Consider the following 21,683-nt stretch of genomic DNA (forward strand, 5'->3'; position numbering starts at 1 on the left):
CCCAATCCCTCCCAGCATCAGGGTCTTTTCCAATGAGTCAACTCTTCGCATGAGGTGGCCAAAGTACTGGAGTTTCAGCTTTAGCATCATTCTTTCCAAAGAACACTTAGGACTGATCTCCTTTAGAATGGACTGGTTGGATCTCCTTGTAGTTCAAGGGACTCTCAAGAGTCTTCTCCAACACCACAGTTCAAAAGCATCAATTCTTCAGTGCTCAGCTTTCTTCACAGTCCAACTCTCACATCCACACATGACCACCGGAAAAACCATAGCCTTGACTAGATGGACCTTTGTTAGCAAAGTAATGTCTCTGCTTTTCAATATGCTATCTAGGTTGGTCAGAACTTTTCTTCCAAGGAGTAAGTGTCTTTTAATTTCATGGCTGCAGTCACCATCTGCAGTGATTTTGGAGCCCCCCAAAATAAAGTCTGACACTGTTTCCACTGTTTCCCCATCTATTTCCCATGAAGTGATGGGACAAATGCCATGATCTTCGTTTTCTGAATGTTGAGCTTTAAACCAACTTTTCCACTCTCCTCTTTCACTTTCATCAAGAGGCTTTTTAGTTCCTCTTCACTTTCTGCCATAAGGGTGGTGTCATCTGCATATGTGAGGTTATTCATATTTCTCCTGGCAATCTTGATTCCAGCTTGTGCTTCTTCCAGCCCAGCGTTTCTCATGATGGACTCTGCATAGAAGTTAAATAAGCAGGGTGACAATATACAGCCTTGACGTACTCCTTTTCCTATTTGGAATCAGTCTGTTGTTCCATGTCCAGTTCTAACTGTTGCTTCCTGACCTGCATATATGTTTCTCAAGAGGCAGGTCAGGTGGTCTGGTATTCCCATCTCTTTCAGAATTTTCCACAGTTTGTTGGAAGTCAAAGGCTTTGGCATAGTCAATAAAGCAGAAATAGATGTTTTTCTGGAACTCTCTTGCTTTTCTGATGATCCAGTGGATGTTGGCAATTTGATCTCTGGTTCCTCTGCCTTTTCTAAAACCAGCTTGAACATCTGGAAGTTCACGGTTCACATATTGCTAAAGCCTGGCTTGGAGAATTTTGAGCATTACTTTACTAGCATGTGAGATGAGTGCAATTGTGCGCTAGTTTGAGCATTCTTTGGCATTGCCTTTCTTTGGGATTGGAATGAAAACTGACCTTTTCCAATCCTGTGGCCACTGCTGAGTTTTCCAAACTTGCTGGCATATTGAGTGCAGCACTTTCACAGCATCATCTTTCAGGATTTGAAATAGCTCCACTGGAATTTCATCACCTCCACTAGCTTTGTTTGTAGTGATGCTTTCTAAGGCCCACTTCACTTCACATTCCAGGATGTCTGGCTCTAGGTGAGTGATCACACCATCATGATTATCTTGGTCTTGAAGATCTTTTTGTACAGTTCTTCTATGTATTCTTGCCACCTCTTCTTAATATCTTCTGCTTCTGTTAGGTCCAGACCATTTCTGTCCTTTATTGAGCCCATCTTTGCATGAAATGTTCCATGTTCCCTTGGTATCTCTAATTTTCTTGAAGAGATCTCTAGTCTTTCCCATTCTGTTGTTTTCCTCTATTTCTTTGCACTGATTGCTGAGGAAGGCTTTCTTATCTCTTCTTGCTATTCTTTGGAACTCTGCATTCAGTTGCTTATATATTTCCTTTTCTCCTTTGCTTTTCGCTTCTCTTCTCTTCACAGCTATTTGTAAGGCCTCCCCAGACAGCCATTTTGCTTTTTTTGCATTTCTTTTCCATGGGGAAGGTCTTGATCCCTGTCTCCTGTACAATGTCACGAACCTCATTCCATAGTTCATCAGGCACTCATCTATCAGATCTAGGCCCTTAAATCTATTTCTCACTTCCACTGTAAAATCATAAGGGATTTGATCTAGGTCATACCTGAATGGTCTAGTGGTTTTCCCTACTTTCTTCAATTTCAGCCTGAATTTGGCAATAAGGAGTTCATGATCTGAGCCACAGTCAGCTCCTGGTCTTGTTTTTGTTGGCTGTATAAAGCTTCTCCATCTTTGGCTGCAAGAATATAATCAATCTGATTTCAGTGTTGACCATCTGGGGATGTCCATGTGTAGAGTCTTCTCTTGTGTTGTTGGAAGAGGGTGTTTGCTATGACCAGTGCGTTCTCTTGGCAAAACTCTATTAGTCTTTGCCCTGCTTCATTCCGTATTCCAAGGCCAAACTTGCCTGTTACTCCAGGTGTTTCTTGACTTCCTACTTTTGCATTCCAGTCCTCTATACTGAAAAGGACACGTTTTTTTAGTGTTAGTTCTAAAAGGTCTTGTAGATCTTCATAGAACTAGTCAACTTCAGCTTCTTCAGCATTACTGGCTGGGGCATAGACTTGGATTACTGTGATATTGAATAGTTTGCCTTGGAAACGAACAGAGATCATTCTGTCATTTTCGAGATTGCATCCAAGTACTGCATTTTGGACTCTTGTTGACCATGATGGCTACTCCACTTCTTCTAAAGGATTCTTGCCCACAGTAGTAGATATTAAATCCTCAGGACCTAGTGCAGGGGACTGTTGAATTCATTAATTATCAGTTGCTCCAAAAATACTTTATCAAATGAGTGATTAATGAATTAACAAGTGAACAGAAAATAAGAGAATTTGTAGATAAAGTAAAAAAAAAAAGGAAAATCCAGAGAATGAGAAAAAGTGAAAATTCTACAAAGCAAGACACAGATTCCATTGCCAAGACATGTAAGGAGATTATTACTTTGGCAGCTGAAGTTTCCATGTTTCCAGGAGCCTTCTGGATTGGGATGAAAACCTACAATGCAGCCACAGCTGTAGGAGCCCAGGGTGTTGGTGCAGACAGAATTTGGGCCACACCATGTGGGATCCTGAAGGCACTCATCGATATCTGCAAAAAAACTCAAAGATATCAAACAGTGCAGAGGAGTAAGGATATAGTTCTTTCCAAGGCGGTCCAGCAAACTTCCTACTCACCTATGCAGTCTGCCTTTTGATCTTTGGAGTTGAGTTGTCCATTGCTTGGTGCAAAGCCAGGGTGGCAGGTGCAGAAATAGCTCCCAGGGGTGTTGGTGCATGTCCCATTGAAAAGGCACCTGTCAAGGCACTCGTCAACATCTGTGGAGTAGAGACCAGGCATGATGCAGGATGAGTCACCAAGCCAATGAAAATCACGCTTCCCCTTTCAAAGCAGAGGGTGCACATGTGCTCTGTTGCTTCAGTCGTGTTCAACTCTTTGTGACCCTGTGGACTATAGCCCACCAGGCTCCTCTGTCCATGGGATTCTCTAGGGGAGAATGCTGGAGTGGGTTGCCATGTTTTCCTCCAGAGGATCTTCCACACCCAGGGATGGAATGCACATCACCTGCACCTCCTGCATTGCAGGCAGATTCTTTATCACTGAGCCACCAGGGAAGCCCCTCAAAGCAAAGAGTTCTTGCTAAAACATAACAGCCCAACCAGGGACTACATTTCCCAGAATCCTCTGCAGCTAGATGGGATCAAGTGACTAGCTTTCACTTATAGAATGTGAAGGAGTATGATGTGTAACTTCTCAGCCAAGGGGTTAAGAAGTTGCTGTACCTTTTCTCTTTTTCCCCACTACTGACTGTAACCAGAAATTTCTTTTTAAAATCTTCTGGCCATGCCCACATGGCTTAAGTGGTACCTTAGTCCCCTGACCAAGGATGGAACTTGCACCCCTTACATTGAGAGCACGGAGTCTTAACCGCTGGGCCACCAGTGAAGTTCCTGGAACCAGGAATTCTAATGTCTTAAGGGATAGAAGAACCAAGAGATACAAAGGGACTGGTTCCCTATATCACTCCACGGAGGAAAGTTGCCCCTCGGCCAAGTATATCTGTATTGGATTGGTGTGAGAGTAAGAAATCTCCATTTTGTTGATCTAGTGGTTCTCAACTGAGGGACCTTGGGCAATGTCTGGAGAAATTTTTAGTGGTCACTTGGATCCAATGGGTAGAGACCAAAGACCCTGCCAAATATCCTATAATGCACAGGTTAGCAGCCCCGACACACAACCAAGAGCTATCCAGCTCCTAAAGTCAATAGTACCAAAGTTGAGGAACCCTGGCCATATAACCAACGTCCCTCTGAGAGTTTCTGAGCCAGCTGCAGTGCTCTGAGGAAGCCCAAGCAGCCATGAGGAAAAGTCCATAAGGAAAACTGAAGGGCCAGCTGAACTCCCAGCCAGAGGCCATTGCCAACTACCAGCCATGTAAGCAAGGTTATTTTGGACCTGCCAACCATGGTAGGGCCCCCCAAAAACCGTATGGTCAACCCACAGAATCATGGGCAAAGACAAGTGACTGGGGACTTCCCTAGTGGTCCAGTAGTTAAGGATCTATCTTCCAAAACAGGGGACATGGGTTCAATCCTTGGTTGGGGAACTAAGTTTTCAAATGCCATGGAGCAACTAAGCCTGCAAGCCCCAACGAAAGATCCCATGTACCATGACAAGACCCAAAGTACCCAAATAAATAAACACTTTTTTAAAAAGAACAAATGACTGTTTTGATAAGTCACCATGTTTCAGGGTAGTTTGACACCCACTGAGAAGTCCCCAAAATGGCTGGAAGAGTTACCTGCACACTTGAAAGCCTCAGGCTTTTCAGGGCTCCACACTCCAGGTGAAAAGAACCCTGGCAAGCAGGAGCAACTGTATTTTCCTGGGATGTTGGTGCAGACAGAATTGGGACCACAAAGAGTTGAGTTCCTGGAACATTCGTCCACATCTAAGTGGAAAATCAAAATGCAGAAGAATGATGAGAGTACAGTAGCAGTTCACAGCCCCATCACTGGCTAAAGCCAATGGGTTTCCCTGACTCCTTCAGGCTCACCTTCTTAAACTCATTTTTGTCACTACAAAAATAAAGCATTTAGAGACGTGTGTGTGACCCATGCAAATCTTCTGATAAGGATCCCCCACAGCTCAGGACAAAATCCACACTCCTCATTAGAACATGTAAGACCCTGAGAGTCTGTTCTCAGCTGAGCTCATCTTTTCCTTTCTTTTTTTTTCTAAGTTTTTTTTGTTTTTTTTTTTTTTATGTGGACCAAGGCTTCCCTAGTGAGTCAGTGGTAAAGAATCTGCCTGCCAAAGCAGGACACATGAATTCAATCCTTCGATCCAGAAGATTCCTTGGAGAAGGAAATGGCAACCACAGTCCTGTATTCTTGCCTGCATAATCCCATGGACAGGGAAGTCTACAGTCCATGGGGTCTCAAAAGAATCAGACATGACTTAGCGACCAAACATTATTTTAAAGTTTTTACTGAATTTGTTACAATTTCGCTTCTGTTTTATGTTTTGGGATTTTGGCTGTGAGGCAAGTGGGATCTTAACTCCCCAGCCAGGGGCCAAACCTTTTCTCACTGCATTGGAAGGTGAAGTCTTAGCCACTGGACTGCCAGGGAAGTCTCTCATATTTTGCTTCTAATGCCTTCATAATTCATGATTCAAATTCATCGATTACCTGTCGGTTCATGAGGCTCATTCTCTCTCACCTGTGTTCCCTCAGCCTCAAATTTATCATTCCCCTCTTTTGTTAATGAATTTCAATTCCTTTCCAAGGAATCACTATATCCAAGTGGAGGGGTAGAGAGCATGGATGTCATGAGTTCAAAGCCTGGCTCTGATCCTTATAATCTGTGTGTTACTGGATATTATGGAGTGAATTATGTCTCTCCAAAATTCACAAGTTGAAGCCCTCCTCTCCCCCAGTGGGATGGCATTTGGATGTGGAAAACAATTAGGTTTAGATAAGATCATGAGTGTGGAGCTCTCGTGATGGGATTAATGCCCTAAAAAGAAGAGGAAGAGGGACTTTCCTGATGGTCCAGTGGTTAAGAATCTGTCCTGCAATGCAGGGGATGGAGGTTCAATGCCTGGTCAGGGAGTTAATATCCAACGTGCCATGGAGCAACTAAGCCCTCACACCACAACTACTGAGCATGTGTACCACAACTAATGACTCCAGGCACCACAAGGAAGACTATGAGTGCCACAACTAAGACACAACACAGCCAAATAAATACAATGCAACCATGTGTAAAAAAGAAATACATGTTATACTTTTGAAAAAAAGAGGTAAAACACAAGAGCTCTTTCTCTCTCTCTGCTGTGTGGAGACACAGAAAGAATGCAGCTGTGTACAAGACAGGAAGAGAGCTCTCTCCAGAACCCTACCATGTTGATATTTAATCTTGGACCTCCAGCATCCAAAACTATGAGATAATAAATCTCTGTTGGTGAAGCCCCCACCCTCGATATATGGTACCTTGTTATGGCAGTCTGAGCTAACACACTGGATAAGAAAGTTCATCTCTCTGTGTCTCTGTTTCCTCATCTTTGAAATGAAAGCAATAATAGAACCCACCCAATTGAGTTCAGAGGAAATAAGATGATGAGATCAAACCAGTCAATCTTAAAGGAAATCAACCCTCAATATTCATTGGAAGGACTGATGCTGAAACTGAAGCTCCAACACTTTGGCCACCTGATGTGAAGGGCCACCTAATCAGAAAAGATCCTGATGCTGGGAAAGATTGAGGGCAGAAGAAGGGGACAATAGAGGACGAGATGGTTGGATGGCATCACCGACTCAATGGACATGAGTTTGAGCAAACTATGGGACATAGTGAAAAACAGGGAAGTCTGGCATGCTGCAGTCCTCGAAGAGACAGACATGACTTAGTGACTGAACAACAATAAGTATCTTTAAATACTCAGAATGGAATCTGGGACAGAGCAAATATTATAGACGTATTCACTAGCTAACATAAAAAATGCACTGCAAACGTGTTGCTCTTTCTTTATGGCAGGCAATGAGGAAAATCTTTATAGTCATCCACTTCATGAAAGCTCACAGCAGACCTATGAATTGCAAACTAATATTTGCATTTTTCAGAGGAGAAAACCGAGGCTTCAAAACTGTGAAAAATCACATATCTTGTGAAAAGCACAACTGCGATTTAAATCCACGTTCTGTCTGGCTCTGGTGTTTTTACATGACAGCTTTCCAAGCTGTCTTGAGTCTCAGAGACTGGGAATTTGAAGATTAAGTTGATATCTGTCCTGCACAAGCCCACCCTGAGATGCTAGTGTTTGCAACCTGATTCAGAGGCAAAAGGGCATGGTGGTTGGGGTATGAAGTCACGCTGGGAAGAGCTGAATCTTAACTCTCTTATTTCCTTTCTATTTGACTTTGGTGATTCCATCACAATGGAGGCTGTTCCTCACCTGTAAGATGGGTATAAAATACCATTGTACCATCAGTTTGTTGGGAGGACTGAATGAACACATGTTTGGAAGAGCTTAGTGTCTTGGCTGGGATCCTGCCTCCAGACCACTGCACCTACTGTTTCCTCTTCCTAGAACACCCTTCCCCAGACACCCAGTATCTCACTCCCTCGGGTCTTATATCAAAAATCAGCTTCTCAGCATGACCTCTCCCTACCACTCTATTAAAACTACAGCATCACCCTCATGTATTCCCTATTCACCTTTCCTTGAACTATTCCTGACACACAAGATTTTCCTGCATGCATTTTGTTGTTACCTTCCTCTCCCCACATTTTAAGATAAGTTCCAGGAGAACAAGTAATTTTTACCTGTGTTACTCACTGCTGTATCCTTCATCGCTAGAATAATGCTTGGCATATACTAGGTGCTCAAGAAGTATTTGTAGAATGAATGCATGAATGAATGATTGACTATTGGCTTCAGCTCTACAGACAAGGGCTTTGGACTCAGCTGAGACCCACTTCAACTTCTTCCCCACCACTGCTGTCTTTGCAAACAGATTGGACTTGATTCTTCACTTACCTTCACATGTCTCTCTTGGTCCCTGGAAATTCTTCTTTCCACTTCTGGATTCATATCCTGTGTTGCAGACACAAGAGTAGCTTCCAAGACTGTTGTGGCAAGTCGAATGCTCTGGGCAGCTTCTGGGATTGGCACATTCATCCACATCTGGTGAGTAGAAATCAAAAGCCATGTCAAAGAAGAAGAAATGGTAAAGATGGGACACTACAAACAGGAGATTATCTCCACTTGACCCTCCCCAATATCCAGACTTTCCCCTTCTCCCTAACCTCACTTTAAGTTAGGCACGGCCATGAGAATACATTCTGGCCAATTGTATGCACACAAAAGGTAACAAATAGTTTCAAACCATAATGATCATAGATTGTAGAAATGGCTGTCATGTTCTACTCCTCCCTATGTCCAACCTTGGCATGAGGCTTGTGCCATACAATGTGACATTGCCACTCATCTCTCTAACGTGTGGAGTTTGATTCTGCAGCCCTTCACTCTACCTGGCTCTATGACTTGCACTAGCCAATAGATACAGCAGAAGCAACATGGTGGCACTTCCAAACAGACCTCAAGAAACCTATTTCTGCTCATTCTCTGGGTCCCTTGCCTTTGTCACATGAACAAACTCCAGGATAGTAAGAAAAAGACAAAGTGAAAGAGACACAGATCATCCTAGATGAGCTGCAGATATATGAGGCAGCCCAGCCAAGATCATCAAAGCTGACACACAGCTGACCACAAACACATGAACTAGCCCAGTGGAGACCTAAAGAACTGACCAGAGCAGAGCCCAACCTAAACTTCCAACATGTGGAGTTAAGAAATAAACAAATGGTGGTAGTTTTAGCCACTAACTTCTGGGGTCATTTGTTACTCAGCAATAGCTAACTGCTACAAATAGATCAGAAGTGTCAGAGATGATTTCAAAATATCTCTAACTCCAAGCCAAGGGAATATGTTGAGGGCTTGATCGTTCTATGCCTTGCTTATGGAATCACCCTCCCTTCAGATAATTAGTAATGCTGCAGCAAGCAGACTCAGGAATTGAAGCCCATATCTCTTGGTGACAGTATTCTGGTTGCAATGTGCAGAATAGATTTGAGAAAGCAACACTAGAAAAATGAGAGACTAGTGAGGAGGCCACTGTAATAATGATGGAACTTAAACCAAGGATGGAAAAGAGTGGAGAGATTCAAGACATATTTAGCAGGTAGATTGCCCAAAACACAATGACCGATTTAATATGGAAGGGAAAGGAATATCAAGAATAACTCTCAGATCTTCATTCAAATACCTTTCAAGAAAAAATTCTGAAGTTTGGATCTGAGCTTTCCCCAGGACAGAATTTATCTCAGTGCTAATGACACATGGGACCAGATTATTCTTGGTTGTGGAGAGGCTTAGATGTGCATTGGAGGATGCTTAACAGGATCTCTGATCTCTACCCAGAGACTGACCAGTTGATTAACACAAACTACCCACCAACATCATCAGAACGGAAAACCAAAACTGTCTCCAGATACTGTCATATCTCCCACCAGTTAAGTGTAAATCAGGCTAGAGCTTGAGCCATGAAGTATTCTCAAGTATTGCCTGAGCCACAGCTTAACTCATAGATGACACTCAACAGGAGTTCAAATTCAGCTTCTTCCACTTCATAGCTGTGTATCCTTGGATAAATGACTTTACCTCTCTGAGCCTCAAGTGGATCATTAGGAACATAATCTTTACCTCATAGGAACATCAAATAAAATTCTTAATTAACTGAGTAGCTAAAAAAGAAGATCAAGTTCTCTATACTTTCACAGATGGGGTTTTTAGAGGTGAATCCAACATGACAGCTGTAGCGGTAGCTTCCCAAAGAGTTAGTGCACTAGGAAGGCTCTGGGCAGACCCAATGGGAGAGGCATTCATTAATGTCCGAGAAACAGTGGAGGAGAGTGAGCAGACCAAAGATTAGGTGTCTAAGTTTAGACACCATGTACTCAACTAAATAGGAGTTGTCTACGAAAGATCCAAGCCTGAGTCTGAGCGCATTACCTGTGCAGGTAAAATGACCTGACTTTCCAGGGATCCAATTATTTCCAGTGGGAGAAGAGAAACCAGTCAAACAGCTGCACTCATACCTTCCTGGCAGGTTTCTACAGATTGAGTTAGGACCACAAGTTGGGGCCCTTTCAGAACATTCGTCTATATCTGGAAAGAAAGAGAGACAGAGTTACAAATTTTCTTCATCTTGGGAAATAGTTTGTATTTTCCAAAGATAGTTGAACCAATATCTTTCATTCCTAATGCCATTAATTCAATGTCCTTTCTTTGATACTCCTTCCATCAACCAATGAGACTTATATTTCTTCCCCTGGAATCTGGGCATGTGTGTGACTGTGGTGATGGTGACACTAGGTCATAAAAATACCATGCCAAGTCATCACAATATCACACACTTCCACCTGGTTCTCTTGAGATTCCCATGCTCGACTCAGCTGCCATACTGTGAGGAAGCTCAACTAGCCACGCGCTCATGGAGAAGAACTTAGACCTCCAGCTTACAACTCTGGCAGAGCTGCCAGCCAACAGCCAGCACCACCTTCACCTTGTGAATGAGCCCCTTTCAACGTGGATCCTCTAGCTCTCAGTTGGGCCAACACAACTGTCATTGCATGGAGGAATGTCAAGCCATCAGCAGCAAACTCAGCCCAAATACATGATTGTATTTTGTTTCTTGTCTGATTCTCTCACCATAATAAGAAGTTCCAGTAGAATAAATGTTTTTTCTGTATTGTCACAGTTTCCTCCATCCCTAGAATAATGCTTGGCATACAGTAGGTTCTCAACAAGTGTTTGTTGAATGAATGCATGAATGGATGAATTGGCTTCAGTTCTGCAGACAAGACTGTGAACTCAGCTGAGCTACCTCAACTTTTAACTCTTCATCCAACACTGCTGTCTTTCCAAACAAATTGGATTTGATTCCCCAGAAACCCCTGCACTTACCTTGACATGTCTCCCCTGCTCCCTGGAAACTCTTCTTTCCACTTCTGGATATATATCCTGAGTTGCAGACACAAGAGTAGTTTCCAAGACTGTTGTGGCAAGTCGAATGCTCTGGGCAACTTCTGGGATTGGCACATTCGTCCACATCTGGTGAGTAGATATGAAAACCCAGATCAAGGCGGAGGAAGAAGCAAGGACAGGGGACTGCAAACAGGAGATTCACTCCACCTGTGTGTCACCTGATGCTCCCAAATGCCCAGACTTTCCCCTTCTTCAAAACTTCCCTTGCAGTGAGGCATGACGTGAGAGTAAATTCTGGCCAACACTATGCACACACAAAACGGTGGCAAATACTTTCAAGACATAATGATCATTGATTGCAGAAATGGCTGTCATCATTTTCTCCTCCCTGTGTCCACACCTTGGGATGAGGTTCGTGCTACACAATGAGACCTTGTCACGCTTCTCTTTAAGATGTGGTGTTTGGCTCACCACCTCTTCACTCTCTCTGATTCTGTGACTTGCTTTGAACCAATAAGTGTTTGGAAGCTCAACTAGCCATGAAAATAAACAGCTCTCATTGAGAAGGCAATGGAAACCCACTCTAGTGCTCTTGCTTGGAAAATGCCAAGGACAGAGGAACATGGGTGGGGCAGTCCATGGCGTCACACAGAGTCGGACATCACTGAAGTGACTTAGCAGCACGGAGAAGAACTTAGACCTCCAGCTTCCAACTCTGGCAGAGCTCCCAGCCAACAGCCAGCACCTCCTTCAACTTGTGAGTGAGCCCCTTTCAACGTAGATCCTCTAGCCCTCAGTTGAGCCAACACAACTGTCACTGCATGGAAGAATGTCAAGTATTCAGCAGCACACAGCCCAAATACATGACTATTTTGTTTGTTGTCTGATTCTCTCACCATGATAAGAAGTTCCAGTAGGATAAATATTTTTTTCTGTGTTATCACAGTATCCTCCATCCCTAGAATAATGCTTGGCATATAGTAGGTGCTCAAGTAGTGTTTGTTGAATCAATTGCTATTGGCTTCAGCTTTGCATATGAGGGCTTTGAACTCACCTAAGACCCACCTCAACTTCTCACCATTTCTGTCTTTGCAAACACATTGGACTGGATTGCCAAGAAGACCCCTGCAAATACCTTCACACATCTCTCCTCGCCCCTGGAAACTTTTCTTTCCACTTCTGGATTGAAAACCCGGGTTGCAGACACAAGAGTAGCTTCCAAGACTGTTGTGGCAAGTCGAATGCTCTGGGCAACTTCTGGGATTGGCACATTCATCCACATCTGGTGAGTAGAAATGAAAGCCCGGGTCAAGGTAGAAGAAGCAGTGAGAACAGAACACTGCAAACAGGAGATTCATCCCACCTGTTCTCCACCAGATGCCCCCGCCCCCGCACCCCACAATATCCAGATTTTCTCACCCTTTCTAAGTTCCCTTGGAATTAGGCATGACATGAGAATAAATTCTGGCCAATTGTATGCAAGCAAAAGGCTGGCATTTGTTTCAAACCGTAATGATTATAGATTGCAGAAATGGGTGTCATCTTTTACTCCTCCCTGTGTCCGCACTTTGGGATGAAGTCTGCGCTACACGGTGTGACCTTGTCTCTCCTCTCTTTAAGACATGCAGTTTGGTTGACCAGTCCTTGACTCTAGCTGGCTCTACAACTTGCGCTGTCCAATTGAAATGGCAGAAGCAATGCGGTGCCACCTCCAGACTTAGACCTCAAGAAACCTATTTGCTTCTGCTCATACATTGGGCCCCTTGCCTCTGCCATTTGAACAAACCTCAGGCTAATAAGAAAAAGACAAAGGGAAAGAGAGATGAATCATCCCAGATGAGTCCCAGATATGTGAGACGGCCCAGCCATGATTGCCAAAGCTGACACACAGCTGACTACAAACACACGGAAAGCCCAGGGGAGACCAGAACTGAGCAGCAGAGCCTAACCTAAGGTGCCAACACATGGAATCAAGAGATTAAAAATTGTGGTAGTTTCAGCCAGTAACTTTTGGGGTGATTTGTTACTCAGCGATAGCTAACTGCTTCAAATAGATCAGAAATGTCAGAGATGACTTCAAATATCTCTAACTTCAAGATGAGGTACCCAAGATCCATCCTCACTATAAATAAATAATAGTGTTGCTTAGACTCAGGAAACTGGAGGCCTTAACTCCTGGTGAGAGTGTTGCATACTGGCTGCAGTGTAAATGATAGATTTGAGGGAGCACCATTAGAAACAGTGAGAAGACTGCTGCAATAATGTTGGAACTTAAACCAAGGATGCAAAAGACTGGAGAGATTCAAGACACATTTAGCAGGTAGATTTCCCAATGACCTGATGAGTCAATAAATATGCAATGGGGGCAAGGATCAGGAATAACCTCAGGACTTCATGCAAATGCCTTTCAGGGAAAAGTTCTAACATTTGGGTCTGAGATCTCCCTGGGAAGGAGTGTCTCTATCTCAGTGCTATTTACATTTGGGATCAAGCATTCTTGCTTGCGGGAAGGTTATTCTGTGCATTGGAGGAGGTTTAGCAGGATCTCTGTCTCTACCCACCAGTTGACAGTTACATATCCAACACAGCACCACCACCTGTTTGGACAAAAGTGTCCCCAGACATTGTCAGTACCACCCTTGCCCCCAGCAGGGCATAAATCAGGCTAGTGACTGAGTCCTCCAGTACTCTCAAATACTGCTTGACCCACTGCTCTACTCATAGTACACCCTCAACAAGAGTTCAAACCCGTGCTTTTCTACTTACTAGCTGTGTATCCTTGAGCTAGTCACTTACCTTTCTGGGCCTTATTTGGATCATTCCTAAAATGGAGATCAAAACCTCTAGCTCATAGGATCATCAGCTAAAGTGCTTAATTAAGGGAGTAGCTAAAAGAAATCAGGTTCTCTGTACATTCACAGGTGTAGTTTCCAGATCTGAATCCAACTTTGCAGCTGCAACGGTAGCTTCCCAAAGAGTTGGTGCACTCAGAATGCTCTGGGCAGACCCCATGGGAGAGGCATTCATTAATGTCTGAGGAGTAGTGGAGGAGAGTGAGCAGACCAAAGATTAGGTGTCCAAGTTTAGCACACTATGTACTCAACTCAATAGGAGTAGTCTGCAAAAGACCCAAGCCTGAGAATCTGAGCTCATTACCTGTACAGGCGAAATGACCCGGCTTTCCAGAGGTCCAGTTATTTCCAGTGGGAGAAGAGAAACCAGTCAAACAGCTGCACTCATACCTTCCTGGAAGGTTTCTGCAGATTGAGTTAGGACCACAAAGTGGGGGCCTTTGAGAACATTCATTTATATCTGGAGAGAAAGAGTCAAAGTTACACAGTTTCTTCAAATACAACTAGGATCTTCCAAAGATCGTTGAAACAATGTCTTCTCTTCCATATGCCCTTCATTCAGTGTCTCTTCTTGGGTACGTCTTCCATTGAGCAGGCTCTATATCTCCTCCTCTTCAATCCGAGCATCTCTGTGACTATGCAGTGGTGACACTAGCTCATGAAAGTATTGTGCTAAGTCATAAAACTATCACACACCTTCACCTTGCTCTTTTGGAATGCTCATGTTTGACTCAGCCACCGTACTGTGAGGAAGCTCAAAGAGCCATGATAAAACAGCTCATGTGGAGAAGAACTAAGACCTCCAGCCACCAGCTTCATTCAGCACCAGCTTCACCTTGTGAGTGAGCCCCCTTTAAAGTGGATCTTCTAGCCCCCAGCTGAACCAGCTCAACTGACACTTTGTGGAACAAAGTCAAGTCACCCTCACCAAAGTCAGCCCAAATAGCAGATGCATGCACGTATGTTGCTTATCATGTTTCTCCCACCCTCAACAAGGAGTTTCAGGGGAACAAATATTTTTGCCTATGTTACTCACTGCAGTATCCTCCATCCCTCCAATAGTTCTTTTCTTTCTTTCTTTTTTTTTTTAGGGTCTCATTGTTTTTAAACTTTATTTTACTTTAATATACTGTATTCGTTTTGCCATACATTGACATGAATCCACCACGGGTGTATATGCGTTCCCCAACATGAACCCCCCTCCCAACTCCCTCCCCATAACATCTCTCTGGGTCATCTCGGTGCACCAGCCCCAAGCATGCTGTATCCTGCATCGGACATAGACTGGCGATTCGTTTCTTACATGATAGTATACATGTTTAAATGCCATTCTCCCAAATCATCTCACCCTCTCCCTATCCCTCTGAGTCCAAAAGTCTGCTCTACACCTCTGTGTCTCTTTTGCAGTCTTGCATACAGGGTCATCATTGCCATCTTTCCAAATTCCATATATATGTGTTAGTATACTGTATTGGTGTTTTTCTTTCTGGCTTACTTCACTCTGTATTTTCGGCTCCAGTTTCATTCATCTCATTAGAACTGATTCAAATGTATTCTTTTTAATGGCTGAGTAATACTCCATTGGGTATATGTACCACAGCTTTCTTATCCATTCATCTGCTGATGGACATCTAGGTTGTTTCCATGTCCTGGCTATTATAAACAGTGCTGCGATGAACATTGGGGTACATGTGTCTCTTTCATTTCTGGTTTCCTCAGTGTGCATGCCCAGCAGTGGGATTGCTGGGTCATAAGGCAGTTCTGTTTGCAATTTTTAAAGGAATCTCCACACTGTTCTCCATAGTGGCTGTACTAGTTTGCATTCCCACCAACAGTGTAGAGGTTTCCCTTTTCTCCACACCCTCTCCAGCATTTCTTGCTTGCAGAATTTTGGATCGCAGACATTCTGACTGGTGTGAAGTGGTACCTCATTGTGGTTTTGATTTGCATTTCTCTAATAATGAGTGATGTTGAGCATCTTTTCATGTGTTTGTTAGCCATCCGTATGTCTTCTTTGGAGAAATGTCTATTTAGTTCTTTGGCCCATTTTTCGATTGGGTCATTTATTTTTCTGGAATTGAGCTGCATATGTTGCTCGTATATTTTTGAGATTAGTTGGTTGTCAGTTGCTTCATTTGCTATTATTTTCTCCCATTCAGAAGGCTGTCTTTTCACCTTGCTTATAGTTTCCTTTGTTGTGCAGAAGCTTTTAATTTTAATTAGATCCCATTTGTTTATTTTTGCTTTTATTTCCAGAATTCTGGGAGGTGGATCATAGAGGATCCTGCTGTGATTTATGTCTGAGAGTGTTTTGCCTATGTTCTCCTCTAGGAGTTTAATAGTTTCTGGTCTTCTGTTTAGATCTTTAATCCATTTTGAGTTTATTTTTGAGTGTGGTGTTAAAAAGTGATCTAGTTTCATTCTTTTACAAGTGGTTGACCAGTTTTCCCAGCACCACTTGTTAAAGAGATGTCTTTACTCCATTGTATATTCTTGCCTCCTTTGTCAAAGATAAGGTGTGCATATGTGTGTGGATATATCTCTGGGCTTTCTATTTGTTCCATTGATCTATATGTCTGTCTTTGTGACAGTACCATACAGTCCTGATGACTGTGGCTTTGCAGTAGAGCGTGAAGTCAGGCAAGTTGATTCCTCTAGTTCCATTCTTCTTTCTCTAGATTGCTTTGGCTATTCGAGGTTTTTTGTATTTCCATAGAAATTGTGAAATTATTTGTTCTAGCTCTGTGAAAAATACACTGATAGCTTGATAGGGATTGCATTGAATCTGTAGATTGCTTTATGTAGTATACTCATTTTCACCATATTGATTCTTCCGATCCATGAACATGGTATATTTCTTCATCTATTAGTGTCCTCTTTGATTTCTTTCAGCAGCGTTTTTGATATATAGGTCATTAGTTTCTTTAGGTAGATATATTCCTAAGTATTTTATTCTTTTCGTTGCAATGGTGAATGGAATTGTTTCCTTAATTTCCTTTTTACTTTCTCATTATTAGTGTATAGGAATGCAAGGGATTTCTGTGTGTTGATTTTATATCCTGCAACTTTACTATATTCATTGATTAGCTCTAGTCATTTTCTCATGGGGTCTTTAGGGTTATCTATGTAGAGGATCATGTCATCTGCAAACAGTGAGAGTTTTACTTCTTCTTTTCCAATTTGGATTCCTTTTATTTCTTTTTCTGCTCTGATTGCTGTGGCCAAAACTTCCAGAACTATGTTGAATAGTAGCGGTGAAAGTGGGCACCCTTGTCTTGTTCCTGACTTTAGGGGAAATGCTTTCAATTTTTCACCATTGAGGATAATGTTTGCTGTGGGTTTGTCATATATAGCTTTTATTATGTTGAGGTATGTTCCTTGTATTCCTGCTTTCTGGAGAGTGTTTATCATAAATGGATGTTAAATTTTGTCAAAGGCCTTCTCTGCATCTATTGAGATAATCATATGGCTTTTATTTTTCAATTTGTTAATGTGGTGAATTACATTGATTGATTTGCGGATATTGAAGAATCCTTGCATCCCTGGGATAAAGCCCACTTGGTCATGGTGTATGAGCTTTTTAATGTGCTGTTGGATTCTGATTGCTAGAATTTTGTTGAGGATTTTTGCATCTATGTTCATCAGTGATATTGGCCTGTAGTTTTCTTTTTTTGTGGCGTCTTTGTCAGGTTTTGGTATTAGGGTGATGGTGGCCTCATAGAATGAGTTTGGAAGTTTCCCTTCCTCTGCAATTTTCTGGAAGAGTTTGAGTAGGATAGGTGTTAGCTCTTCTCCACATTTTTGGTAGAATTCAGCTGTGAAGCCGTCTGGACCTGGGCTTTTGTTTGCTGGAAGATTTCTGATTACAGTTTCAATTTCTGTGCTTGTGATGGGTCTGTTAAGATTTTCTATTTCTTCCTGGTTCAGTTTTGGAAAATTGTACTTTTCTAAGAATTTGTCCATTTCTTCCACGTTGTCCATTTTATTGGCATATAACTGCTGATAGTAGTCTCTTATGATCCTTTGTATTTCTGTGTTGTCTGTTGTGATCTCTCCATTTTCATTTCTAATTTTATTGATTTGATTTTTCTCTCTTTGTTTCTTGATGAGTCTGGCTAATGGTCTGTCAATTTTATTTATCCTTTCAAAGAACCAGCTTTTGGCTTTGTTGATTTTTGTTATGGTCTCTGTTGTTTCTTTTGCATTTATTTCTGCCCTAATTTTTAAGATCTCTTTCCTTCTACTAACTCTGGGGTTCTCCATTTCTTTCTTTTCTAGTTGTTTTAGATGTAGACTTAGGTTATTTATTCGACTTTTTTCTTGTTTCTTGAGGTATGCCTGTATTGCTATGAACTTTCCTCTTAGCACTGCTTTTATAGTGTCCCATAGATTTGGGGTTGTTGTGTTTTCATTTTCATTAGTTTCTATGCATATTTTGATTTCTTTTTTGATTTCTTCTGTGATTTGTTGGTTATTCAGAAGTGTGTCGTTTAGTCTCCATATGTTGGAATTTTTAATAGTTTTTCTCCTGTACTTGAGATCTAGTCTTAATGCATTATGGTCAGAAAAGATGCTTACAGTGATTTCGTTTTTTTTTTTTTTAATTTATCAAGGTTAGATTTATAGCCCAGGATGTGATCTATCCTGGAGAAGGTTCTGTGAGCACTTGAGAAAAAGGTGAAATTCCCAATAGTTCTTTTCTATATAGCAGGGGCTCAAGAAGTGTTTGCTGAATGAATACATGAATGGATGAATTGGCTTCAACTCTGCAAACATGACTTTGAACTCAGCTGAGACCTACCTCAGCTTCAAACTCTTTGTCCAGCACTGCTGTCTTTCCAAACAGATTGGACTTGATTCTCCAGAGACCCATGCACCTACCTTGACATATCTCCTCGGGTCCCTGGAAACTCTTCTTTCCACTTCTGGGTATATATCCTGAGTTGCAGACACAAGAGTAGTTTCCAAGACTGTTGTGGCAAGTCGAATGCTCTGGGCAACTTCTGGGATTGGCACATTCGTCCACATCTGGTGAGTAGAAATGAAAACCCAGATCAAGGCAGAGGAAGAAGCAAGGACAGGGGACTGCAAACAGGAGATTCACTACACCTGTGTGCCACCTGATGTTCCCAATACCTAGACTTTCCCCTTCTCCAAAACTTCCTTGCAGTGAGGCATGACGTGAGAATAAATTCTGGCCAACTCTATGCACACACAAAACGGTGGCAGAACTTTCAAGGCGTAATGCTAATTGATTGCAGAAATGGCCGTCATCATTTTCTCCTCCCTGTGTCCACACCTTGGGATGAGGTTAGTGCTACACAATGAGACCTTGTCACGCTTCTCTTTAAGATGTGGTGTTTGGCTCACCACCTCTTCACTCTCTCTGGTTCTGTGACTTGCTTTGAACCAATAAGTACAGCAGAAGGCAAGTGGTACCACTTCCAAACTTACACCTCAAGGATTCTATTTGTTTCTGCTTATGCACTGGGCCCCTTGCCTCTACCACATGAACAAACCCCAGGCTAACAACAAAAAAGACAAAGTAGAAGACAAATGGATCATTCCAGATGAGTCCCAGATATGTGAGACAGCCCAGCCAAGACCAGCAAAGCTGACACACAACTGACCAAAAACACGGGAACAAGCCCAGTCAACACTTACAGAACTGACCAGCGGAGCCCAACTCAAAGTGCTGACACATGGTCAAGACACAAAGAAATGGAGTTAGTTTCAGCCACTAACCTCTGGGATGATTTATTACTCAGCAATAGCTAACTGCTACAAACAGACCAGAAACATCAGAGATGATGTCACATATCTCCATCAAAATCAGGCAGAAAATAAAAATCTCCACCTCATAGCATCATCAAATGAAGTTCTTAATTAATTGAATAGCTAAAGAAGACCAGATTCTCCACACATTCATTGACTGAGGATGTTAGAGCTGAATTGAACTTGGCAGCTGCAATGGTAGCTTAACAGTTGGTGCACTCAGAATGATCTGGGAAGACCCCACAGGAACGTCGGAGGAGCAGTGGAGAAGAGTGAGCAGATAGAGATTAGGTGTCTAAGGTAGAAAACATATGTGTGCTGCATGCTAAGTCACTTCAGTCGTGTCTGAGTCTCTGTGACCGTATGGGCTATAGCCCACCAGGCTCCTCAGTCCATGGAATTCTCCAGGCAAGAATACTGGAGTGGGTCGCCATGCCCTTCTCAAGGGGATCTTCCTGACCCAGGGATCAAACTTGTGTCTCCTGAATTTGTAGGCCGGTTCTTTAGCACCTGGGAAACCCCAGAAAACCTATACACCCAACATAATCGGAGCTGTCCACAAAAGCCCTATGTCTGAGAGCCTGATCACATTACCTGTACAGGTGAAATGACCTGGCTTTCCAGGGATCCAAATATTTCCATAAAACAGAGTTACAAATTTCCTTCATCTTGGGAAATAGTTTGTATTTTCCAAAGATAGTTGAAACAATGTCTTTCATTCCTAATGCCCTTAATTCAATGTCCTTTCTTTGATACTCATTCCTTCAACCAATGAGGTTTATATTTCCTCTCCTTGAACCTGAGCATGTATGTGACTGCAGTGGTGGTGACACTAGGTCATAAAAATACCATGCCACATCATCACAATATCACACACTTCCACCTGGTTCTCTTGAGATGCCCATGCTTGACTCAGCTGCCATACTGTGAAGAAGCTCAGCTAGCCATGCAAAAAAAAACAGCTCTCATGGAAAAGATCTTAGACCACCAGCTTACAACTCAGGCAGAGCTGCCAGCCAAGAGCCAGCACCATCTTCACCTTGTGAGTGAGCCCCTTTCAACATGGATCCTGTAGCCTCAGTTGAGCCAACACAACTGTCACTGCTTGGAAGAATGTCAAGCCATCAGCAGCAAACTCAGCCCAAATACATGATTGCATTTTGTTTGTTGTCTGATTCTCTCACCATGATAAGAAGTTCTAGTAGAATAAATGGTTTTTTTGTGTTATTAAAGTATCCTCCATCTGTAGAATAATGCTTGGTATACAGTAGGTGCTCAAGAAGGGTTTGTTGAATGAATGCATGAATGGATGAATTGGCTTCAGTTCTGCAGACAAGATATTGAACTCAGCTGAGATCTACCTCAACTTCTAACTCTTTGTCCAGCACTGCTGTCTTTCCAAACAGATTGGACTTGATTCCCCAGAAGACCCATGCACCTACCTTGACATGTCTCCCCTGGTCCCTGGAAATTCTTCTTTCCACTTCTGGATATATATCCTGAGTTGCAGACACAAGAGTAGTTTCCAAGACTGTTGTGGCAAGTCGAATGCTCTGGGCAACTTCTGGGATTGGCACATTCGTCCACATCTGGTGAGTAGAAATGAAAACCCAGATCAAGGCAGAGGAAGAAGCAAGGACAGGGGACTGCAAACAGCAGATTGACTCCACCTGTTTGCCACCTGATGCTCCCAAATACCTAGACTTTTCCCTTCTCCAAAACTTCTCTTGCAGTGAGGCATGACATGAGAATAAACTGCGGACAACTGTATGCACACACAAAACGGTGGCAAATAGTTTCCAGCCATAATGATCATTGATTGCAGAAATGGCTGTCATCATTTTCTCCTCCCTGTGTCCACATCTTGGGATGAGGTTCGTGCTACACAATGCGACCTTGTCACTCATCTCTTTAAGATGTGGGGTTTGAAGCTGTGGTACATATACACAATGAAGTATTACTCAGCCGTTAAAAGGAATACATTTGAATCAGTTTTGGTGAGATGGATGAAGCTGGAGCCTATTTTACAGAGTGAAGTAAGCCAGAAAAAAAAACCACCAATACAGTATACTAACACATATATATGGAATTTAGAAAGATGGCAATGATGACCCTGTATGCAAGATAGAAAAAAGACACAGATGTGTACAGTGGAATTTTGAACTCAGAGGGAGAGGGAGAGGGTGAGATGATTTGGGAGAATGGCATTGA

At 42.6% G+C, this 21,683-nt stretch overlaps 1 protein-coding gene across 2 annotated transcripts in view; it reads right to left on the reverse strand.

The window, feature by feature from the left end:
• ADGRE1 (adhesion G protein-coupled receptor E1) overlaps positions 1-21,683 on the reverse strand; it is a 113,694-nt gene that overhangs the window by 35,336 nt on the left and 56,675 nt on the right. For both annotated transcript variants that reach the window (XM_069591300.1, XM_069591299.1), the window contains 10 exons: positions 20,915-21,061; positions 18,579-18,725; positions 14,002-14,157; positions 11,981-12,127; positions 10,825-10,971; positions 9,871-10,026; positions 7,837-7,983; positions 4,595-4,744; positions 2,970-3,110; positions 2,737-2,883 (listed from right to left, as the gene is read on the reverse strand). In XM_069591300.1, the coding sequence (XP_069447401.1) occupies positions 2,737-2,883; positions 2,970-3,110; positions 4,595-4,744; positions 7,837-7,983; positions 9,871-10,026; positions 10,825-10,971; positions 11,981-12,127; positions 14,002-14,157; positions 18,579-18,725; positions 20,915-21,061 (1,485 nt within the window). The remainder of the gene's footprint in view (positions 1-2,736; positions 2,884-2,969; positions 3,111-4,594; positions 4,745-7,836; positions 7,984-9,870; positions 10,027-10,824; positions 10,972-11,980; positions 12,128-14,001; positions 14,158-18,578; positions 18,726-20,914; positions 21,062-21,683) is intronic.

Source organism: Ovis canadensis, chromosome 5, assembly GCF_042477335.2.
Source record: "Ovis canadensis isolate MfBH-ARS-UI-01 breed Bighorn chromosome 5, ARS-UI_OviCan_v2, whole genome shotgun sequence".
Taxonomy (NCBI): domain Eukaryota; kingdom Metazoa; phylum Chordata; class Mammalia; order Artiodactyla; family Bovidae; genus Ovis; species Ovis canadensis.